We start from the raw sequence: 19,946 nt of genomic DNA on the forward strand, positions 1-19,946 counted from the left end.
AGTGCAAAGGGAGGGAAAGACAAAAAAACTAAAAGAAAAATGGGTTGGCATCCTCCTGCAAGAGATGCACACATATGGGCATGCACAGCAGACAGCAGGCAGTGCCTACCTTCGTTGAGACCATCAGTAGTCAAAGGGTCAACCCTTGAGTTAATGAAGTTTTCCCTTTCTTCAGCTTTCCTCTTGGCCTCATTTTTCAGATCTTCAGCGGCCTTTTGCATAATAAGTTTCTATAAACAGACATAGCATTGTGTCTTCATTTGACTGAACAAAAATCAACACGGAGGGGGGGGGGCAATCAAATGACATAGGAACATGGCAATTTAGAATCATAAAAAAAAAAAAAAATGCAAAAAATTAAGAATGTTGTCTCTTAAAAAAATTACCAAAGCCACAAAAAATTAACATTAAGATTTTTTTGTATATATAGATAGTATCAGAGGCCTTTTTTTTTTTTTTTCATTATTAAAAAAATTTAAGTGGAAAACTGATTCTTAAGAAAAAAAAAATTCTTTTAACGTTATGAATTTCAGCTTGCTTAGCATAGATATAAATTTTGAATAATGTATTGAATTTATCAGATATAAATATATTAATTCATTAAATAGGTTTAGTACATTATTTTGTATCTGAAAAGCTAGAAAAAGGAATTCAAGTTTGAAAAATAAAATAAAAAAAGTGCAAATTTAACCAAAAAATTAAAAAAAAAAAAAAAAAAAAAAAAAATTTGTAAGCCCAAAAAATGACTTTTGGAGAATCAGCTTAATTGATTAAAACATTTTTATCTTGATATTATTTGTTTGCCCTTAATATTGAAATTAGATAATTTCTCTGAACAGTTAAAATATTTCTCCTTTTATTTTGGGCAAAAAACATTGTGGGTGTAAAGAATGACAAATATATTTTTGTCCAATAAGAAAATTTGATCTTTGGTAAAAATAGATAAATAAAATAAGAAATATGAAAATTAATCATATTCAACCGGGATTTTTAAACAGACCATATGTGGGGGTGGAAGGGGTAACAGCTTGAACAAAAAAAATACAAACATTTCATAGATGAAGACATGTTTTATGCAAATATCATAAAAATATGTATACAAATGATATGACAATGACTTTTAATGACATTGCAAAGAACAATGTTTAACGATTTGGATTTGCATGCGACGTGCAAAAATAAAGTATATTCTCACACACTCGGCATTATCATGGCCACACAAAATGGAGGTAAACTGGGAAGGTGGTACTGTAAATAGGATCAAATGAGAAAATTAGGAAATGCTAACCAGTATTTCAATGTATAAGATGTAGAAAAAGAAAATATGTAGACATCATGAAGGGTACAAGAGCATCAAAATTGTGATTCATTTGATCACATGACCAGCAAATTTAGTTCTGTATGAACCCAAATCAAAGCAGAATACTGTATTTTTTTGAATACTTATTCAGAGTGGCACTAAACAAGTTCACCGTCAAAAGTTAGAAAAGCTTTCAATTTGAAATTTTTTTAATCCATGTTGCTGAAAAAAAAAAAAAAAAAAAGAAAAATTGTTCTTTTCATTTAGCATCCCTTTTTCCTCATTCAGGCATCAGACGTTTTCTGATTTTACCCAAGTTCACTCTCCAGTTCTCATGGTTAAACTAATACAGTAGTAGGTTATTTTAAGGAAATACAATTGCAAAATTAACCAAAAATTATTTATTTTGCTTTATCTACTCATAAGTAACCTAATCAAAGAAAAAAATAATTTTAAAGCCAATTTACTGTACTGCAAATAGTGCCAAGCTATTTTGAATCATAAAAGAAGGAAAGTTCATCACCAGAATGGAAACGAGCCACATCTAACTTAATCATCTGAAAATGAAGACTCTGCTTATGTACTTCCTCTTTTCAGATTTAAAATGGCAGAGCATAAATCAGACCTTGGAAACAAAAAGTTATTCAAAGCATAACTCATAAATGAATAGGTAAAGTAAAATTGTTTTTTTTCACTAATTTTCCAACAGAATTTCCTTTAAAATAATTTATGCCAGTATTAGTGACATTGTGTTATAAAAAAAGTGTTCCATTTATCTGTAACAGATAATGTAAATGGCATAAAGTTGAATCTTAAATATTTTTAATAAGTTAATAATAAAAAAATATTTATGTAGTACCGTATTTCTTACCACATAGATGCCCCCCGCCTCCAATAACCCTGCATTAAATCCAGGTTTGCACAAGAAAGCAGAAATTACAGTTTGAATAAAACTTTTTGTACCTCGTCTGTCAAAACTTTATATGTGGTGTAAATAAGGTACCTAATGATGAATTTACTCATTCAAAGAAATACAGTATTCAGATTTAGGATTCTCATTTACAGAGAATTAAAAAAAAAAAATAAAAAAATAAAAAAAAAATAAATAAATAAAAAATACCCAGAAAATAAATATTTTACTTTGACATCAGTGGTGTGTCTGGTGGTCAAAGTGGAGCATATTTACCAGATCCACAACAATAAGAATATTGAGTATATTCGCTTAAGAATCACAGTACCTTTACTCAGTTCTTCAAGGTTGTCAGGCAAAGGCATTATACGTTCAGAAAGAACTTGTCTCTTCCTCAGTTCTTCAACTTTGTTAAACTCTAGATGATGTGCTTGCTTTGACTGCAAGGATTTTTCTTCTACAGGCTGGGATTCACGGGGAAGCTATTGCAAACAAAAGACAAATGCCATGCAAAAGGTTAGTAAAAACAACATGCAATTTAAACACATTTGAATACCAATATCTAACCAGAATGAACGGATATACAAACGCAAGACATGAAAGAAAAAAGATGGCACTTATTCAAATGATATTTAATCACCACAAATGTATTTCAAACAAGTCTTATCTGATGAAGAATTGTTTGAAAATAAAACTTCTGCTTAAAGTTTTTAAATGAAATGCTCACGTTTTAATATGAATACCGGTCTAGACTAAATACTAATAAGATTAATTACTTCCAACATTTTTAGCATTTTATTAATCTTAGATAATGTTCAAAGTATCAAATCGACCTGCATTAGGAAAGAGCGTATATGTTTTACTTTGTGGTTATTCTTTTGCTCTGCAATTTCTAATCAGGTCGCCAGATGGAGTCTTAAAAAGGTCTGATAGAAATTACAGCGCCATATAATCTAATGGCTTGAAGAAACAACCTTACTGAGGTTTCTAAACGAAATAGATATTAGTGTTCATCACTGCTACAGATCTGCTTTTATAACTTTCGACATGGCTTTAGAATCTACGGTTTTTCTTGTCCAATAGTTGAAGTTCTTGTAAGCCAAGCAATATTTTTGGAACCATCTGTCCAGTCTTTGAATACAATGGTGACAAAAGGTCTTTCAATAAATTCATAAGTTATCAGTTGGGATATTTAGAAATTATGAAAATGGAAAATACTAAATGACCTTGTATCCGACTAGGATGGTTCAAATGTCTTATAGTAAAACATTTGACATCTGTGTCTTTTAAATAAGTAACGCGTTAGAAGCTATCCAAATTATGTTCGGTACGGGTATTCCAATCCCCAAAAATAAGGAATAGAGGTACACAAGGAAGCACGCCAAAAGATCAACATTACAACTAGTGGATGGTATTAACCTCATCTACATCTCATCCTCTTTACTAAAGTTTAACTTAAAGATGGCTGGCAACAAAGCTATTAACAGTGCCTAAAAGAATTCCACATTGTACTTGTAGAAAAACATTTGATAAAGAAATATTTATTTTTTTACTATTGAAGTCTTCACTTATGAAAGCCAATAGACACTCTAGGTAAAGGATCAATGAGACAGAAATGATTGTCAGCCAAAAGATGAGGAACACTATGGGATTGTTAACATTGCTCAATAGTATGAACCAAGTTTGATTATTTTGGAATAGTCCATAATAAGAATTGGTTGACATTGGATTTAAAGATGACCAAGTTGTAACCAAAAGGGAAACAGTCCCGTGATAATGGGTTCAACAGATGGGAAGCACTTGCACAGAAGCACTGTCCATAAAAATTTTACCTGTATTGTTTAAAAGTGTTTGAACACACAAATCACTGCTTGTATAATCGACATGCTGCTTGGTTTAAATTATTTGTGTTTTTTAAAAGAATAAAATTACTATTTTGAGTTTGATTTCGAATTTTCACTGGCCGACAATGTGTCACTAGCAATACATTGCTATCGCGGCTGACTAAGGAACACAAGCAGTAACTAAAAAGTTATGAATGTTAAGTAAAATAATTGTGCCGTAATTTGATTTAGTCATGAAATCTATTGATAGTCAAACATGCCACATCTTTATCTGCTTTAGACTGTGGCAAAATCAGAGATGACATCCGTTTAATGTAACTCTGATATACAATTTCCTGCAATACTTTAATTTATAACTGCAAATGTTAAAAATAAGACCAAAATGTTTGCCCATATGGGAAATCTGTGAAAGTCTACTTCATAAAATAGTTTTGTACAATGAACACATTAATCGAGAAAGGCTGAATAAATAAATTTTAAAGCCAGTAAAAAAAAACAAACAAAAAAACATGAGCAGTGTATATCAACTTCTGATTAGATATTGGTAATTAAGGCACAGTAATTCCTTTTATGAACAGCTCCTTAATATTAGCATAATATGATTTAGTTTAGAAAACTAGGAAATGAGGTATCAATAAAACTATTAGGGTTCATATTGGCCTCATTTTTTTTCAAGATTACATTTTGGTATGTAATCTGTGCTGAAAACTGAATTGCTAATATCAAATAGAAGACTCAGAAAACAATCATCAGCTGAAAACATTGAAAACTTAGATGTGGATTATAAACCACAAAAAGGAAATGGACAAAACTCGACTGGCCTCATATCTAAAGATGGAAACCAACAATCAAATAATATATATATATATATATATATATATATATATATATATATATTATATATATAATGAAAGACAAGTTTTATATAGCTCAAGTCAATTTGAATAGGAACCAGTATTCAAATGCAAAAGTTAAACCCAAACATTTTAAATATTTGTTAAAGCTTATAAAAAAGTATTAAATCCAATGTTATACCATTCTATGATGTAACAATTTTGGAACAAAGACTTAAAAATGTTTCATGAAAGGAAATTTTCAGAGAAAACAATGAAAAACAGCCTGAATTACCTGCATCTACTTTTGACTTCTCTAGAAACAAATATTTCTTGTTCCAAAATTGTTATTTAATCTATTGAATTGTGAAACAGAAACTTCTAGAAATGCTTTGTGAGAGGAAATTGTTAGAGGAAAAGTGATCCCCCACTTTTTAAAACTAGAATTTGTTCATATCTTGGAAAGTACTAGTTTCCTGGAATTTTAAACGTTATTTTTGTTTTCAACACCCTTGAAAACCTGCAATAGTGGTGATTTTAAAAGATTTTTCTGAAGGTGGAAAGATACTGCACCTTTACCGAAACATTTTATGGCTGCAAAAAGTGCCAACCATAGGCTCTGGATGATGGATGATTGCCTTAATGTATGACCTTAAAGACGAATGTCACAGCTCACAACACAATTCAAGTTATTAGCTTTCCAACGAGCCTTCATCTGTCAAATTCTGATCATTAGTCGCTGAGATTTTAAACTTATAAAATTGCCAAAAAGGTGGTATATATATATATATATATATATATATATATATACGCACACACTCATAGCCAAATTGAATATTGAAATGCTCATATCTTTGGTTCTACGAGACGAAACTTCATGAAAATTTGCAGGTTTTTTGAAGATTATAATACTATTATGGTTAAAATTTTATGATAATTGGTAAAAAAAGAAACTATATTTTCAAACCAATAAAATATGCCCAAATTTGCCTACATTTGTATATATATATATATATATATGTGTGTGTGTGTGTATGTGTGTCATGGCAAGCCAGCTTTAGTTTGCTGCTTTAGGATGAATTTTGCTTAAAGTTTTTGCTTGGTTGTCTCCCCTGTGGCCTTGTCAGGCCACTATATATATAAATAATGAAAAACAGCCTGAATTACCTGTGTTTATTTTTGACTTCTCTAGAAAGAAATGCTTCTTGTTCCAAAATTGTTATTCAATCATACAATGATATAGTTCTGAATATATGACAGCTAAATTAGGTTATGAATGGAACTGCGAATCTCAAAACATTTTTCAAAGCCGATGATCAAAAGCAATAATAAAAATGGAATATCACGTAACTTTATCACAATTTTTTTTTACGATATGACCGCTAAAACAAACTAGCAAGATGAAGTTGGAAGCATTCACGAAAAAAAAAAAAAAAAGTTAGCGCAAATGATGATAAATGCTTGCATTCTCGTTGTGATCAAAGTGTTTTCAAGTAGCCAACTGTTCTTTTAAAAGAATTCTTATTCACAAAAAGACAGATGTTCAGAGATCAGATGCAAGTTTAAATCATGTAAATCGTTGGTTGCTGAAACACATTGAATCACATCTACAACAAAGTACAGGAAGAACATCTGGTCAATGACAGAGACATATAAAGGCAACAAAAAAGTTCTTTTGAAAGTTCAGAAATTATCCAAATCTATTTGTGGACTACAAAGACATTCTTATATTGATAGAAATAAGATGAATTTAGTAGAAATAGAAAACATTTCATTTGAAAAAGGGAGAGTCAAAAGTTTTGAAATGATTGGCCAGAATTCAGTGGCATTTTGGATCTTTTTACTTGGTCTGTCTTCCCTGCTTGGTATGTCTATTGAATAAGTGAAACAAAAGAGTGTAGATATCTTTTTAGTCTCTAGAGACCATGGAATAAATGATTTTAAACCTACCAGATCTTTAAATTTTTTTTTTTTTTTTACTTGGGAGTCACCACTTATCAAGCCCCGAAGGCTACTCGAGGATAAGGGTTGATGAATATAAGGTGGTAGTGTAATAATTGCTAATAGTATAAATGGTGTAGAATTTGATTATGGAAACAAGAATTTGTTTACATTAAATTTGAAGGCTACCATGTTGTATTCAACCAGGAAACAGACGATGTAGCATTTTCAGCTGTGCGGCTTTCCAATCATGGTGTGGTAAAGATAAAACAATGCATAACATGTCGCCACACCACAGCGCATACTTTCTACAATTTGATCAAATGGTTTAAAAAAGAAAATTCTTAAGGCTCAAAAGCCACTCAAAATTCTAGGAAAGAAACTTTGTTCATGAAATTCTACTTAGTTTTAGCTACAGAGGGTGAAATTCTTTAATACAGTCATAATAGACAAGTTTTACTGTTAATGTTTTAAATGGGGGGAACCAGAGATTAGAGCTTAGTCGAGCACCTATCATGAAAATAACGACAGAGTAGAGGAAGACCAACACTGTTTCATGTTAAGGCAGAAACGAATACTTGTGAAATCGTCCCAGATGTGGCTATAAATAATCACGTTGACACATAGGTTTTCATAAGATCACTGAAGTTAAGCAACGTTGAACCTGGTCAGTACTAAAATGGGTGACCATTTGGGAATACCAGGTGCTGTATGAGAGAGAGCTCTCTACATTATTATTTCCAGTCATCCTGGATTTATTCTTAGCACTAAAATCAAGCAGTGTTGCTTCAAGAAAAGGGTGTCTGGATTGCAGAGTTCTTGCTTCATAACCGACTATGCCAGTATCTCTTGACAGGGGTTATCCTCCATTTCTAGATACTGAACAGAGGCTGCACATGGCAAAACGTTTGATTCATCTAATTTCATCTTTAAAAGATGAATGTTTTCTTGGTTAGGATTTGGATGGGGAGAGTTCCTTATTTCTACTCGGATTAAAAAAAAAAAAAATAAAAAATAAAAAAAAATAAACAAACATTGAAAGCAAATAGGAAATTGTGTGAAAAGCTGCGGAGACGAAAATGATGAGAAAGAAGCCTGATGGAGGTTAGCATTCGGAGGCATGGAAGCCAATATGGAGAAGAGACAAATATTTTCAAAACTGAATAAAATCAAGTTTTTCATGTTTTCAAAAGAATTTTTTAGTTAACCCTTTAGAATTTGAAAACATCATGCAAGAATATTAACTCATAATACACCCCCACAAAAAAAAAATTTAAAAGAAAAAAAAAAAAAAGAGAAAAGAAAGACATTTGGAAAACATTTAAATATTTTAGAAATTATTACCAAGCAAACTTGAAAGCAAACAGACTTATATTAATTCAATGAATAAAATGGAATATGTATTCATTTGTGGGAACCTGTGGAAATTCCATGTTGCTTTCAATATCAATTTGGATTATTTTATATATTTTCCTTTTGAAAAAACATGTTGAGGTCAATATTAGATATTAAAAAAATAAACAATTTCCTTTTGTAAAAATAATTACCAACTGAATATGCTTTAAAGAAATAAAATGTTTCTTTGTTATTTATTAAAAAATTGTTTTTAAAACAATATTTTACTTCTCATCATAATAATTGCCAGGATAATATTCTTCAAATAAATAAAATGTTCGAAATTTTTTTAATTGCATTATTTTAGTCCATGGGATGAAACCTTGATCTTGGAAAAAAATTTTTTAAATGGATAAAATCAGTATTTTCTTTTTTTTTTAATCTTTTTATTTTATTATTTCAATGACATGAGATTAATCTTTGCTGATTAGACAGTCCAGTTCTTAAAAAGGAGTGAAATATAAACGTACATAATTATATGTCTGATGAGGCACAAATATTTTCGGGGTTTTATAGTTTGCTTACCATATAGGATAACACATTTACTTTTATTTAAAAGAAACTGTTTTGTTGCTTCAAAGTATGTTTGGCTTTAAATGCTTTTTTTTTTTTTTTTTTGCTTAAAAACTTTAATATGATTACAGAGGAGAAATGGAATGGGGGGGATGAATGTAAAAAAAGTATGAATTTCTGCATAAAAGTTTTTTTTTTTTCAAATTTTTTCAGACGATTTGAAAGTTTCGAATGAAATGAACAGGAAAGAAATACATTGAAAACTGCATAGCATATTCAATAACAGAAGAGAGTGATTTCATAAAAAAGATGACAGGAAGAAAGATTCCAATAGACATTTCAAATAATGCTTCCAAATTTATTGGATGCTTAGAAGGATCATAACAGCAGCAGCAGTCTACCAATGAGCATTCCGATTGAACTATGGTCATAAAAATGTTTAGGTAGCAACAACAGCTGCTTCTATAAACTCTGACCAATGGCAGATCTAGAAAGTCATGCAAAATGAGCCATGCAGAAATAAATAAAAAGATTTCAAGTCTAGTATATTGAAATTATCTGAAAAAATGATACCTCATGCAAAAAGAAAGGTGGTTTATTACAAGCAACAAAAAATTTAGCTAAACAGTTTCTCCCTAAAACAAATCGGCCGTCATAAAGAGAAATACTGTGCAATGAAGTAAAATAAAACATTTTTTTGAACGAAAAAGGAGCAGGGTGTGTTGAACAAAGTGTTTGAAGGAGATCTTTTTTTTTTTTAGATGGTCAAAATTAATAAAAATGTAATAAAAGATATGTACTAGACTGACAAATGATTAAACGATCGAGATGCCATGCGGCTATGGAGAGTAAAGTCTTGAAGGAATGTGACAAGTTTATAATCATTAACCACATTTGCATAACAGAAATGGTTACAGTTTCAAAACTAAACTTTATATCATAAAGAAAGGATAAATACTGGGAGAGATGAAAAAATGCATTCTTTAAATAAAAAATTGTTGACATACAAAGATTCTGCATACAAAATTGAAAAATGTTCCTTACCAAATTCATTAACATGTTCGATAAAACACAAGTACACATTATTGTATGGAGCACATTTGACTGAACACATCAACAAGCACAGACTTAAACCCAAACAGCATTTAATAAATATTAATAATTATAAACTATTGGTTTCACTAACATCCTTGAACTCCATCCCCACTAAAAAGTAAGACTTTATATAATTATCTGAAAATTTATCTTTCCTTTTATTACAATAAGAATAGGTTTTATCGCAGATATCTATTATTTTATACTAATACAAGCTTTACCTACCTGGTGTCGTCTGGGAATTATTTGTGCCATTTTAATTGAAATTTTTTAATATATATACACACACGCACATACACTTTGTAAATCAAGAAACAAAACAGCTCAAGAAACAAAGATAACTGATGTTTTTAGCTAAACATGAAAATAGGAGTTGTGTTGTTTACATTTTGAGGTTTTAGGGCATTATTTAAAATTATCTCCATTGTGATGATTTTACTTGCCAAAATAATTATTTTCAGAAATAAACTGAAGCAAATTACTATTGTTGTTTATTATAAAGTACATCTTGCAAATATATAAACAAAATTGCTAGTTAGCATCAAATATTGATTTGTTAGATCCATTGCTATTTAGGTCTAATAGAAAATTCGACTGACTTTATATATTAGACATAAGAGACTACACTTTTAAATAAGTTTAAGAAAAGGTTTAATAAGATTTTTTTAAATATATATGATATCCATCAAGTATGGAGTGAAACTGTCCATTTTTGTTTGCAAATTATAAACTAATGAAATAATTGTCTTCCACTTCCTTAAGACGCTTATAAATTTAGGTCTTTATTAGAACTAATGTTAAAATAAAACACAGGAGTTTACTCAATAATACAGTAAATTAGTTTTTGTTTAGACACCAAACGATAGCAGAAATTAACAATGGACATTACACCTGAACAACAATGCAGTTATTTTTTTTAGAAAAGTTTTAAAAAAGCATTATCTTAAAATTATGTTAAATATTTAACATTATTTAGTGAAACTGTTCACTTGTACTTATTTTTATATGGTAGCGTTTTTTTGTTTCTTTTTATAATTTATACACAAGTTTTTAAAAATAATTTAGTTTTTTTTTTTATTATAATAATTTATATAATTTGCTCTTGATAGTTTTCTCAGACCACCACATATTTATATTTCTGAAATGAATATGAAAATACATCCAATACAGTTTAAATATACTTAAAAGTGTTAAGTAAATATGCAACCTACACATGGATAAAAAATATGAACCCAATAATATTAAATGAATGGAGTTAATTTGTCATGCTGGCATAGAAATAAGTTTAAAATAACATTTTAAATGATTCTTCCTCTAATCAAGACTATTATACTTTATAAAAAGTAGGATTTAAAATTAATTAAAAATCAAAATACAAAAAATATTTAAGTGTTTAGATATGAATGTTTAAGTGTTTAGATATGAATGCGTGTTTCGCATGTAAAGAACTCAATTGAATACAGTGTCCCACATCTCTATAGCGATAAATAGCAGAATAGCATTGTCAGGTTCAGAGTAGATTTTAAATCGTTAACTGGAAATTTTATTGGATGTAAATTTTAAAAGGTATTACTATGCAGATTATTTCTCACATTTTCATACACAATAGTCACGATATGTATGTGTACATATGCTACAGAGGGTTGGAGGTGGAGTTGCAGGTGGCAGAGGTGGATGGTTGGCTGTCTTGGCTTGCAAAGATGATATCAAAGGAAAGTCGGTCAGATCCTCTGTCAAGACAGCGATCCTGGGTGCAGGTGTCCCGGTAATGATGTCAAAAATGTTCAAAATGGGGGACGTAGAATCTCCAGGGATAGGTCAGTGGGATTGACCGAGATTTCAGACAATGTATAGTGGAATGTTCTGACGTCATCAGTTCCAGTAAAATAGAGACAACCAGACAACACCAGAAAGAGAAACAGCAACCATGGGGGAGTAAAGTGGACACATTATCTCTCATTTTGCACACACACCCCACCTCGTAAACCCTCCGTGCTGTCAGCATTGTCACTGGAAAATAAACATTATTTCTAAACCATTCATTCCTGTTATGTATTATTTTAAAAGTGCAAGAGACTTGTGTTTACTTCTATTGTGAAGATATGCCTAAGTTTTATGAATTTCAAACAAACCCTGATTAGTGATCCGGCTTATTTTATGAATAACACAGATGTGCATGTTTGTATGCACATACGTGTGTGTTAGTGTGTCTGTATGCACATACATGTGCGTGTATATATATATATGTATATAGATGTGTGCCTCACGCTGTCTATTAATGGAGTTCCCGCTGTTTCACACTCATGAATTTTTATTTTAATCTCAAGTGAGAAAGATGCCATTTTTTTTTAAAAATAAAAGCTGAAAAGAGAAACAATAAAAAATACCCCCCCAAATCCCTCCCCTCCTATTATTTTGGGATGACTTTTGGAAATCTCAGGATGTATTGTTTTTTTAATATTCATATCATAAATATACATCAGTAGTGTTTGTCTAAAGAATCTACTAAGCGATCAATTAAAATATCTACAAACTATCATTATTTTTTTGTTCTTAGTTCTTCCACAAATAAACTTAATATAAAATTTAGTTGTTTGATCATGTTGGTAATATTAAATATGGAATCCAAACAAACTCGATATCATAAATAAGAGTAATATTAATATTGTGTGACTTACAGCAACATGGTTTTATCTGAAAACCTTTGACCTGTTAAATTCTGCAGTTATTAGGCTCTTAAGAGACCATTAAGTGAAAACAATAAAAATGTAGCCATAAAATATTATACACTTAGTTTTTTTTACTTTTGTTTTCTTTTAAATAATTTTTTATTGATAATCAAAAAATGTTTTGATTGGAAACTATACATTTTAAAGAAATAATCACTTGGAAGAAAAAAAAGGAAAACCGTCAGTAATTCTAATATCATATTTTATACATTTTATAGGAGTCATACTTTGATATGCAAGATTAAAGAAGGTGTTTTGTATGGAGGTAGTATTTGGCTAAAAGCATTTTAGTGCTCGTTATTGATTGAAGAGTCTGGTTCACATCTGTTGGGTTCAGGAGGGACATTCAGTTGAGGAATGAATCTAAACTGTACATGCTATTAGTAAAAGCAGTTGACCAGTTCCATCTCCAGACGGATAAGTAATCACTCAGATTTTTCTTTAGGTGCAAAATGTGCAGTTGGTGCTACGAGATGTGCAGTTAGTTAGAAGCTATTTATTATTGCTAATCAAATATTGCGGGGTTGTATAGGAAGTAGGGGAGAAAAATAACGTTAATATATATATATATATATATATATATATTTATTAAAATAATTTAAATTTATTATTTAAAATATCTATCATATATATATATTAAAATAATTTAAATTTATTATTTAAAATATCTATCATATATATATATATATATATATCAAATATTTTAAAAATATACATAAGTTTAAAGATATTTTAAAAATATATCATTTTCAAGATTATATATAACATATACATATCAAATAGAGATATTTAAAAAATATATCATTTTAAAGATATATTTTAAAAATATATAATTTTAAAATTATATATTTTAAAAATATATAATTTTATAAGATATATTTTAAAATTATATATTTTTAAAAGATATCTTTAAAATTATATAATTTTAAAGATATATTTTAAAATTATATAATTTTAAAAGATATATATAAAATATCTATAAGCTTAAAAACATACATATATAATGCATAGTTTTTAAAAAGAAAAACTGATTAGAGTGCTCGATTATAAATGACTCAAGAGTTGATACTGAGAATGTCGTTAATCATCAAAATTTGGTCACAAACATTACAATTTTAATATTCATTTCACGAATTGATGATTAACATTTCAGTATGAAAGCAAAGCTGGTTTATAATATCCATTATATATCTACAAGTCTATACAAGTTCAACAATTTTTATAAGTTACATGATTTATTACAATTTTTGGTTTAAATATAGTTATAAAAAAAATAAAATCTTGTAGCATAACGTTGTTGGAGTTATAAAAAAAAAATATTTTGCTTCAGGAATATTCCTTATCTACAAGAAAATAACTTGTATATATTTTGAAAGAAATCTAGAAAATCTACAGAACTATGTGAAATTATCCTGTATTAATTATACATATATTATATTATATTATTTAGAAAGTGTACATTACAGTGCTTATTTCGTGTACAGGATGTTTCCTTAGTCTGGACATGCCATTTCCGGGATAGAAACGGTCTTATATTGTCAGACCAAATTTTCAACAATGTTCAGAAATCAAACACTGAGGAAAGAAAACTATGATCGAGCATTTTTTTTTTTAAACTAATTCATGATTATATATATATATATATATATATATATATATATATATATATATATATATATATATATTAATTACTATTCCTATGTTAAATACTTATTGAATCTAATTTGTTTATATATATATATATATATATATATATATATATATATATATATATATATATAAAAATCAATTACTGCACTGTAATAAAATATTTAAATCAATTTGTAAAAGAAAAATACGGGTTTATATAATAAACTTGCATAAATCATATACTCACCAAACTTAAAGTGGGAAGGAAAAAAACTTTAGGTAACACGCAGTAAAAAAAAAAAAAATCTAAGTTTAATGCTAGTAATTTGAGAAAGGTTTGTGTTTATTTTGAATTCTGTTTATTCATAAACAGAATTCAAAAAGGGAGATGTCGGACTTTAACGCAGAGGGAAGAGGTCGAATATAAGCCATGCCAGTAATAAACATCAACTCATGCGGCTTTTGATGATAGTAACAGGAAACAGTGTGACCAGAACAAAATACAGTCAAAAGAACAGTGTCTGCATCAGCCAGAGGGGCCGGAACAGATGGCAGTACCTTGAGTAGTTTCTTCTTCTCTGGAGACAGGCCACCCAAACCCTTTCTCTTTCCCTTCTTTTTCTTCTCTTCCTCCTCTTGCCTTCGTCGGGCAGCCTGGGCAGAGAGGTTCTTACATTACACTCGGCAGACAGGCGTAAATTATTGGACTAGACTCTGGCCACATTATTAAAGGGACTGATAGATGAGAATGCTATTCTGATTCACATCTTGGCTATAAACGGAATTGGTATCAACTTGCCAAAAATGTTTTCATTAGATCCACAACTGCTAGATTAGAATTTAAGTAATTTTGTTTTAAAAGAGAAACATTGTTTTTTTAAAAAGAAAAGAAAAGAAAAAGAAAAAAAGGAAAAAGAAAAAAGGAGGAAAAACGATGCTGCTTGTAAATTAATAGCATTCAAATGTTATGAATAACATTAAAATCGTACTTGGATTAAATATACTTTGTATAAATTATTTAAAATCAGATAAAAATTCATATATAATTAATTTTTTTATTTAATATTTACCAAGAAGAAAGAAGCAAGGGAAATAAAAAGGATTTTTCCTTTTTCTTAGAAAAAAAAAAAAAAAAGAAAAAGAAATAGGAAAAAAGGGAAAGAAAAGGGAAAATAGGAAAAAAGAAAAAGTAAGAAAACAAAAAAGGAGAAAGGAAAGAAAAATAGTGAAAAAAAGGGGAAAAATGGAGAAAAAAAAAACGAAAGTCTGTAGGGGAAACATTCTTGACTTGTTGATATCTAAATCATTTATAGTTTTTAAGTGCGTGCGCGTGTATAAGAAATAGCACTGTACCATCCATCAGTCCCAACATGAAGCAGAGAATAGAATAATATTACGAGAAGGGACAATTTTAAAACTATCTTATATTCCATGTATATATATATATATGTGCAGATAAAAACTGGAGTGAAATGGACAGGGAATGCAACAGAAATAATCAGTCTCTTGTTAAGATTTGAACACTGGAAGGGATGTAACGCAGAACAAATCAGGAGAGAGAATGAACAAATGATCTTCAGTAAAAAGAATACTGAAGTGTAGGCAAAAATATAGAAATATATAAAGAAAAAAATAGCAAAAAAAAAATAAAAAAATGACAATATATCGTCACACTGGTTCCAGTAATAATTCAAATTTTTTTTTTCTTTTAGCCAAATTTGCTATCAAACAGATGAAATCAATTTCTAGCACATTACGGCTACAATGATTTACTATTCTAAAAGAAAAGAATTCCACGGCATCATACAAGGTTATTTTTTTAGATCACCCAGTCTGTGAGAATTGTTTAGATAACTTTAGCAACAGAAGATGATATCAGCCACAAAATCTGTCATTCACATAGAAAGTCCCGCATGCTAGAGACGAGTTCACATCTCACACCTTCAGCAGTTTGCATACTCAACTAATTCAATCTAAATGATAGTCAGTAGCATTTAGTAAACAACAAAAATAATAGAGGTAGAATTCAGTATTTAAATTTATTGAGATGAAAATAAGTATATTTTATGTTTTTAAGGTTTTGCGATTTCTTTTCGTTTTATATATTCAAGGGAGATAATTTGTGCTTTACTTTTTAGATGATCAAGGGAGATAATTTGTGCTTTACTTTTTAGATGATCAAGGGAGATAATTTGTGCTTATGATATAGTCGACAAATCAATCTTTTAAATATATGGTTTTAAACAATATTGCATTTTTGTCATGTTGAAAATAGTAATATACCAAAAAATTACGGAAAAATCATCGATTAGAACAACTGCTATTGTGTTTTTAGTAAAAAAAAAAAAAAAGTTTCGTTCAGGCATGAACAAGTAATCTAAAATATTCCGTTCGGAATTATGTCCCCTACGTTTGTAACATCTAAGAAAAATGCAATTTTCCACTATGATTTTTCTTAATTTTTGGATATATTACTATTTTCTATATTACAATTAAGTACGTAATATTGTTTTTGCTTAAAACAAAATATTTAAGAAAAATCGATCGACCTTAACAAGCGCGGAAATTTGGCGCTGTTTTACAATTTGTCATGGTGACAACTCTGTTTTACTAAGAGATTTGTTCGTTTTTGTTTTTTTTTATCTTGTAATTTAGGACGCTCAAACCAAGGTTATTTTTTATTAAATCAAAACATAAAAAACCCCAAAAACTACGATTTTTTTTAATGTAACAAAATTGATAACATTAATAATACAAAATATAATCTTTACGCGGCTATTAAGAGAATCGTTTTTGTTTTCATCTAATTTACGATGCTAAAACCAACGAACAAAATATATTTTCATAAGATTAAAGCATTAAAAAAAAAAAAAAAAAAAGCTACGGAAACTTAATTAGTCATTAACCTAAAAACAATACAAAGAATGAAACTAAAAAAAACAAGGATGAAACTTAAAAAAGATGCGACAACTTTTTATTTTTATTTTAACAAAGCTTATATTAATAACACCAACATATAGTTTTTAATATTGTAACAAATTAAAATGCACCGATAGTTATAGAGGAATTGTAATTTTTATTAAAAAACAAACAAACAAAACAACTGCGATTTATTATTTATGTTAAAAAACTAGATGTTGGTGTTATTAAATATTAATATTATAAGATTTGTTCAGAAAAAAAATGTCCTATCGCCGCATTTTCGCAAGTTTAAAGACTAATGTTTAAAAAAAAAATCTTACAATAACATTTACGTAGTCGTAAAAAAATATAGAAAAAAGTTGCCGCAGCTTCTTTTTATAATGTTTTCATCTAATGAAATTATCGTTGGTTTTAGCATCGTAAATTATGATATAAAAACAGAAACGATTCTCTTAATAGTCGCATAAATTATTACATTTTGTATTATTAATGTTGTCAACTTTGTTACATGAAAAGAAAACTCATTGCAACCATTTTTTAATGTTTTCATTTAATAAAAAGTATCGTTGGTTGGAACGTCTTAAATTACGAGATGAAAAAATGAACGAATCTCTTAGTAAAAGAGAGTTGTCGCTCTCAACACAATGATATATTGTAAAACAGTGCCCAAAATTTTTCTGACATATTTGCAACTATTTGACGATAATTTCTGTTTTACTTTTTAGATAATCTAGGGAGATAATTTGTGTTAATTTTTTTTATGGCATTTTATATTTGCAATTATTTGACGATCTTTCTAGGGTCAGTTTTAAATATGCTACCTGAACAGTCCATTTGTTTATATTCTAATGTTATAGACAAACTGATTTGTAACTGATATGTTTAAGACCAATGCATTATAGACTCATTTGACATTACTGATTTTTATAGAAGAAACTGATGCCGTCAATGAAATTAAAGCAGCTTTAAAGTCTCAAACGAAATTACATAACCATATAATGATTAAAGAATCAAAATTAAATAATTATATTTGATAGGCATTTAATAAGGATGATTGCAATGTGGAAATAAAAATTGAATGGTAAAAGAGCGGATGAATTGGAAACAATATCTGCAATATTTTTCTTCAAAAACTTGGATTTATTTTTCAGTAAATCAATCATTACTGTTAATAAAGTTTGCAATAATGGACATTTAAAAAAAATATTTTCATATCCCCACTAAAAAAAAAAAAAAAAAAAAAAAACGCCCTATAATTTGCTAAAAAATATCGCAGATATAGTCTCCAATTATTTGTTTTCATCTTTTACCATTGCACTTTTTTCTATATTAGTTTTATTAAATACCTGCATACTTATTTCTTAGCAACGTTATAAGCAAAATACATAAGCAAAATACGCCTTTTATTCTAAATTATTCAATTAACACTTTCTTACAATTATAATAGAATAGAGTCATTTTAGTAGGATATAATTATATATCCATAATATTATAATCCATTGAAATTCTTTAACCGAATAGAGATATAGAATTCAGTATTTAAATTTAATGTTTTTCAAGTACATTCATTTTTTTTTTTTTGATGACTCACTAGAAGCTCGCAGCACAAGAGACATTCAAGGGACAATACAGAATGTTTATAATAATAGAGTTCTAAAGTTTGAAAACCAAAGAAATTTGCGATGCTGAAGCATTCCATTAGGATATCAGATCTATGCATTTGGCAGCCGTTTGAAGAAATACACTCGGATTAAAATCAAAAATAAAAAAAGATTCAAATAAGAGAAATGAGACATGCCAAACCAACTGTTTCATGAAAATTTATAAATGAAAAGCGAAAGAGACAAAAAAAAAAAAATAAATAAATAAATAGATGAAAATTAGAAAAATAGATCAGAAAAAATTGAGAATTTGAAAACTGAGAAGTTGGTTATTTAAGAACAGAAATTAAAAAATTACCAATGTGAAGACATTGAATGGTTGAACATCCTTTTAAAAATGTCCCTTAAAATTCCCAAACAACTTTTACACCATTTTAAAATCATAACATCTTCAAGTCCTTAACTACTATTTTGATCTCAGCCCTCTAAGCATTAAAAAGACACATATTGGATCCATAAAATCAGATTCTGTCAGGATTGGAATACCATTAATCTGTTAGACACTTGTTTCTAATATTTCCTAATGAACTAGTGATCATGTCTACAAAATATGCAAGGTGTGATGACAAAGACAAGCACTAGTATAGTGCAGTTCCACATTAAAAAAAATATTTGTGAGCTACTAGCAGAGTTAGAGTTCACAAAAGAAAATAAAAATTACCATGCATATTTTTTTTTTGCACAGAAAAAAAAAAAGTCTGCGTTAAATTTGCTTTTATAACAAAACATGCTTTGATTTTCCTTTGTTAGCAAAAATCCTACAAAATAAAAATAACAAAGTCCTAATTTTATGTGATATTCCGATCCGATGTTGTTCGGAATCAATTAAATTCAAGTTTATTGTATAATTATTTCTATGTTCTATAACCACTCCTTTAAAATAAGGAGAAAATGAGTGTTATCTCTTAAAGAATAAAATTTAGCAGATTTTTTTTCTTTTTAGGTGTTTATTTACGAATCTCTCTATATTACTAAACTGCCAGACTGGATTAAGTATTACTTTGTTAAAATAAATTATGGCAAAGTATGTTAGTTTATGGCAAACATAGTACAACAACTACAAATGAAGAGTAACTACTCAGAATTAAAGGATGATTTGTTAGATTATATACTATTTAGGTTCAACTTTTAAATCCAGTCAAGATAATTGTATATGATGTATGTATCAGAAAAA

The 19,946-nt window shown here is 28.7% G+C and overlaps 1 protein-coding gene across 50 annotated transcripts in view; it reads right to left on the reverse strand.

Moving 5' to 3' along the window:
* LOC145292850 (uncharacterized) overlaps positions 1 to 19,946 on the reverse strand; it is a 200,518-nt gene that overhangs the window by 12,726 nt on the left and 167,846 nt on the right. For 39 of the 50 annotated variants that reach the window (XM_080138946.1, XM_080138952.1, XM_080138945.1 and 36 more), the window contains 2 exons: positions 14,748 to 14,843; positions 110 to 230 (listed from right to left, as the gene is read on the reverse strand). In XM_080138946.1, coding sequence (XP_079995072.1) covers positions 110 to 230; positions 14,748 to 14,843 — 217 coding nt within the window. Of the gene's footprint in view, positions 1 to 109; positions 231 to 2,538; positions 2,693 to 14,747; positions 14,844 to 19,946 lie in introns of all 50 variants that reach the window. The other 11 variants (XM_080138936.1, XM_080138925.1, XM_080138933.1 and 8 more) reach the window with 2 other exon arrangements.

Source organism: Euprymna scolopes, chromosome 14 (genome assembly GCF_053919585.1).
Source record: "Euprymna scolopes isolate OS-2025 chromosome 14, ASM5391958v1, whole genome shotgun sequence".
NCBI classification, from domain to species: domain Eukaryota; kingdom Metazoa; phylum Mollusca; class Cephalopoda; order Sepiida; family Sepiolidae; genus Euprymna; species Euprymna scolopes.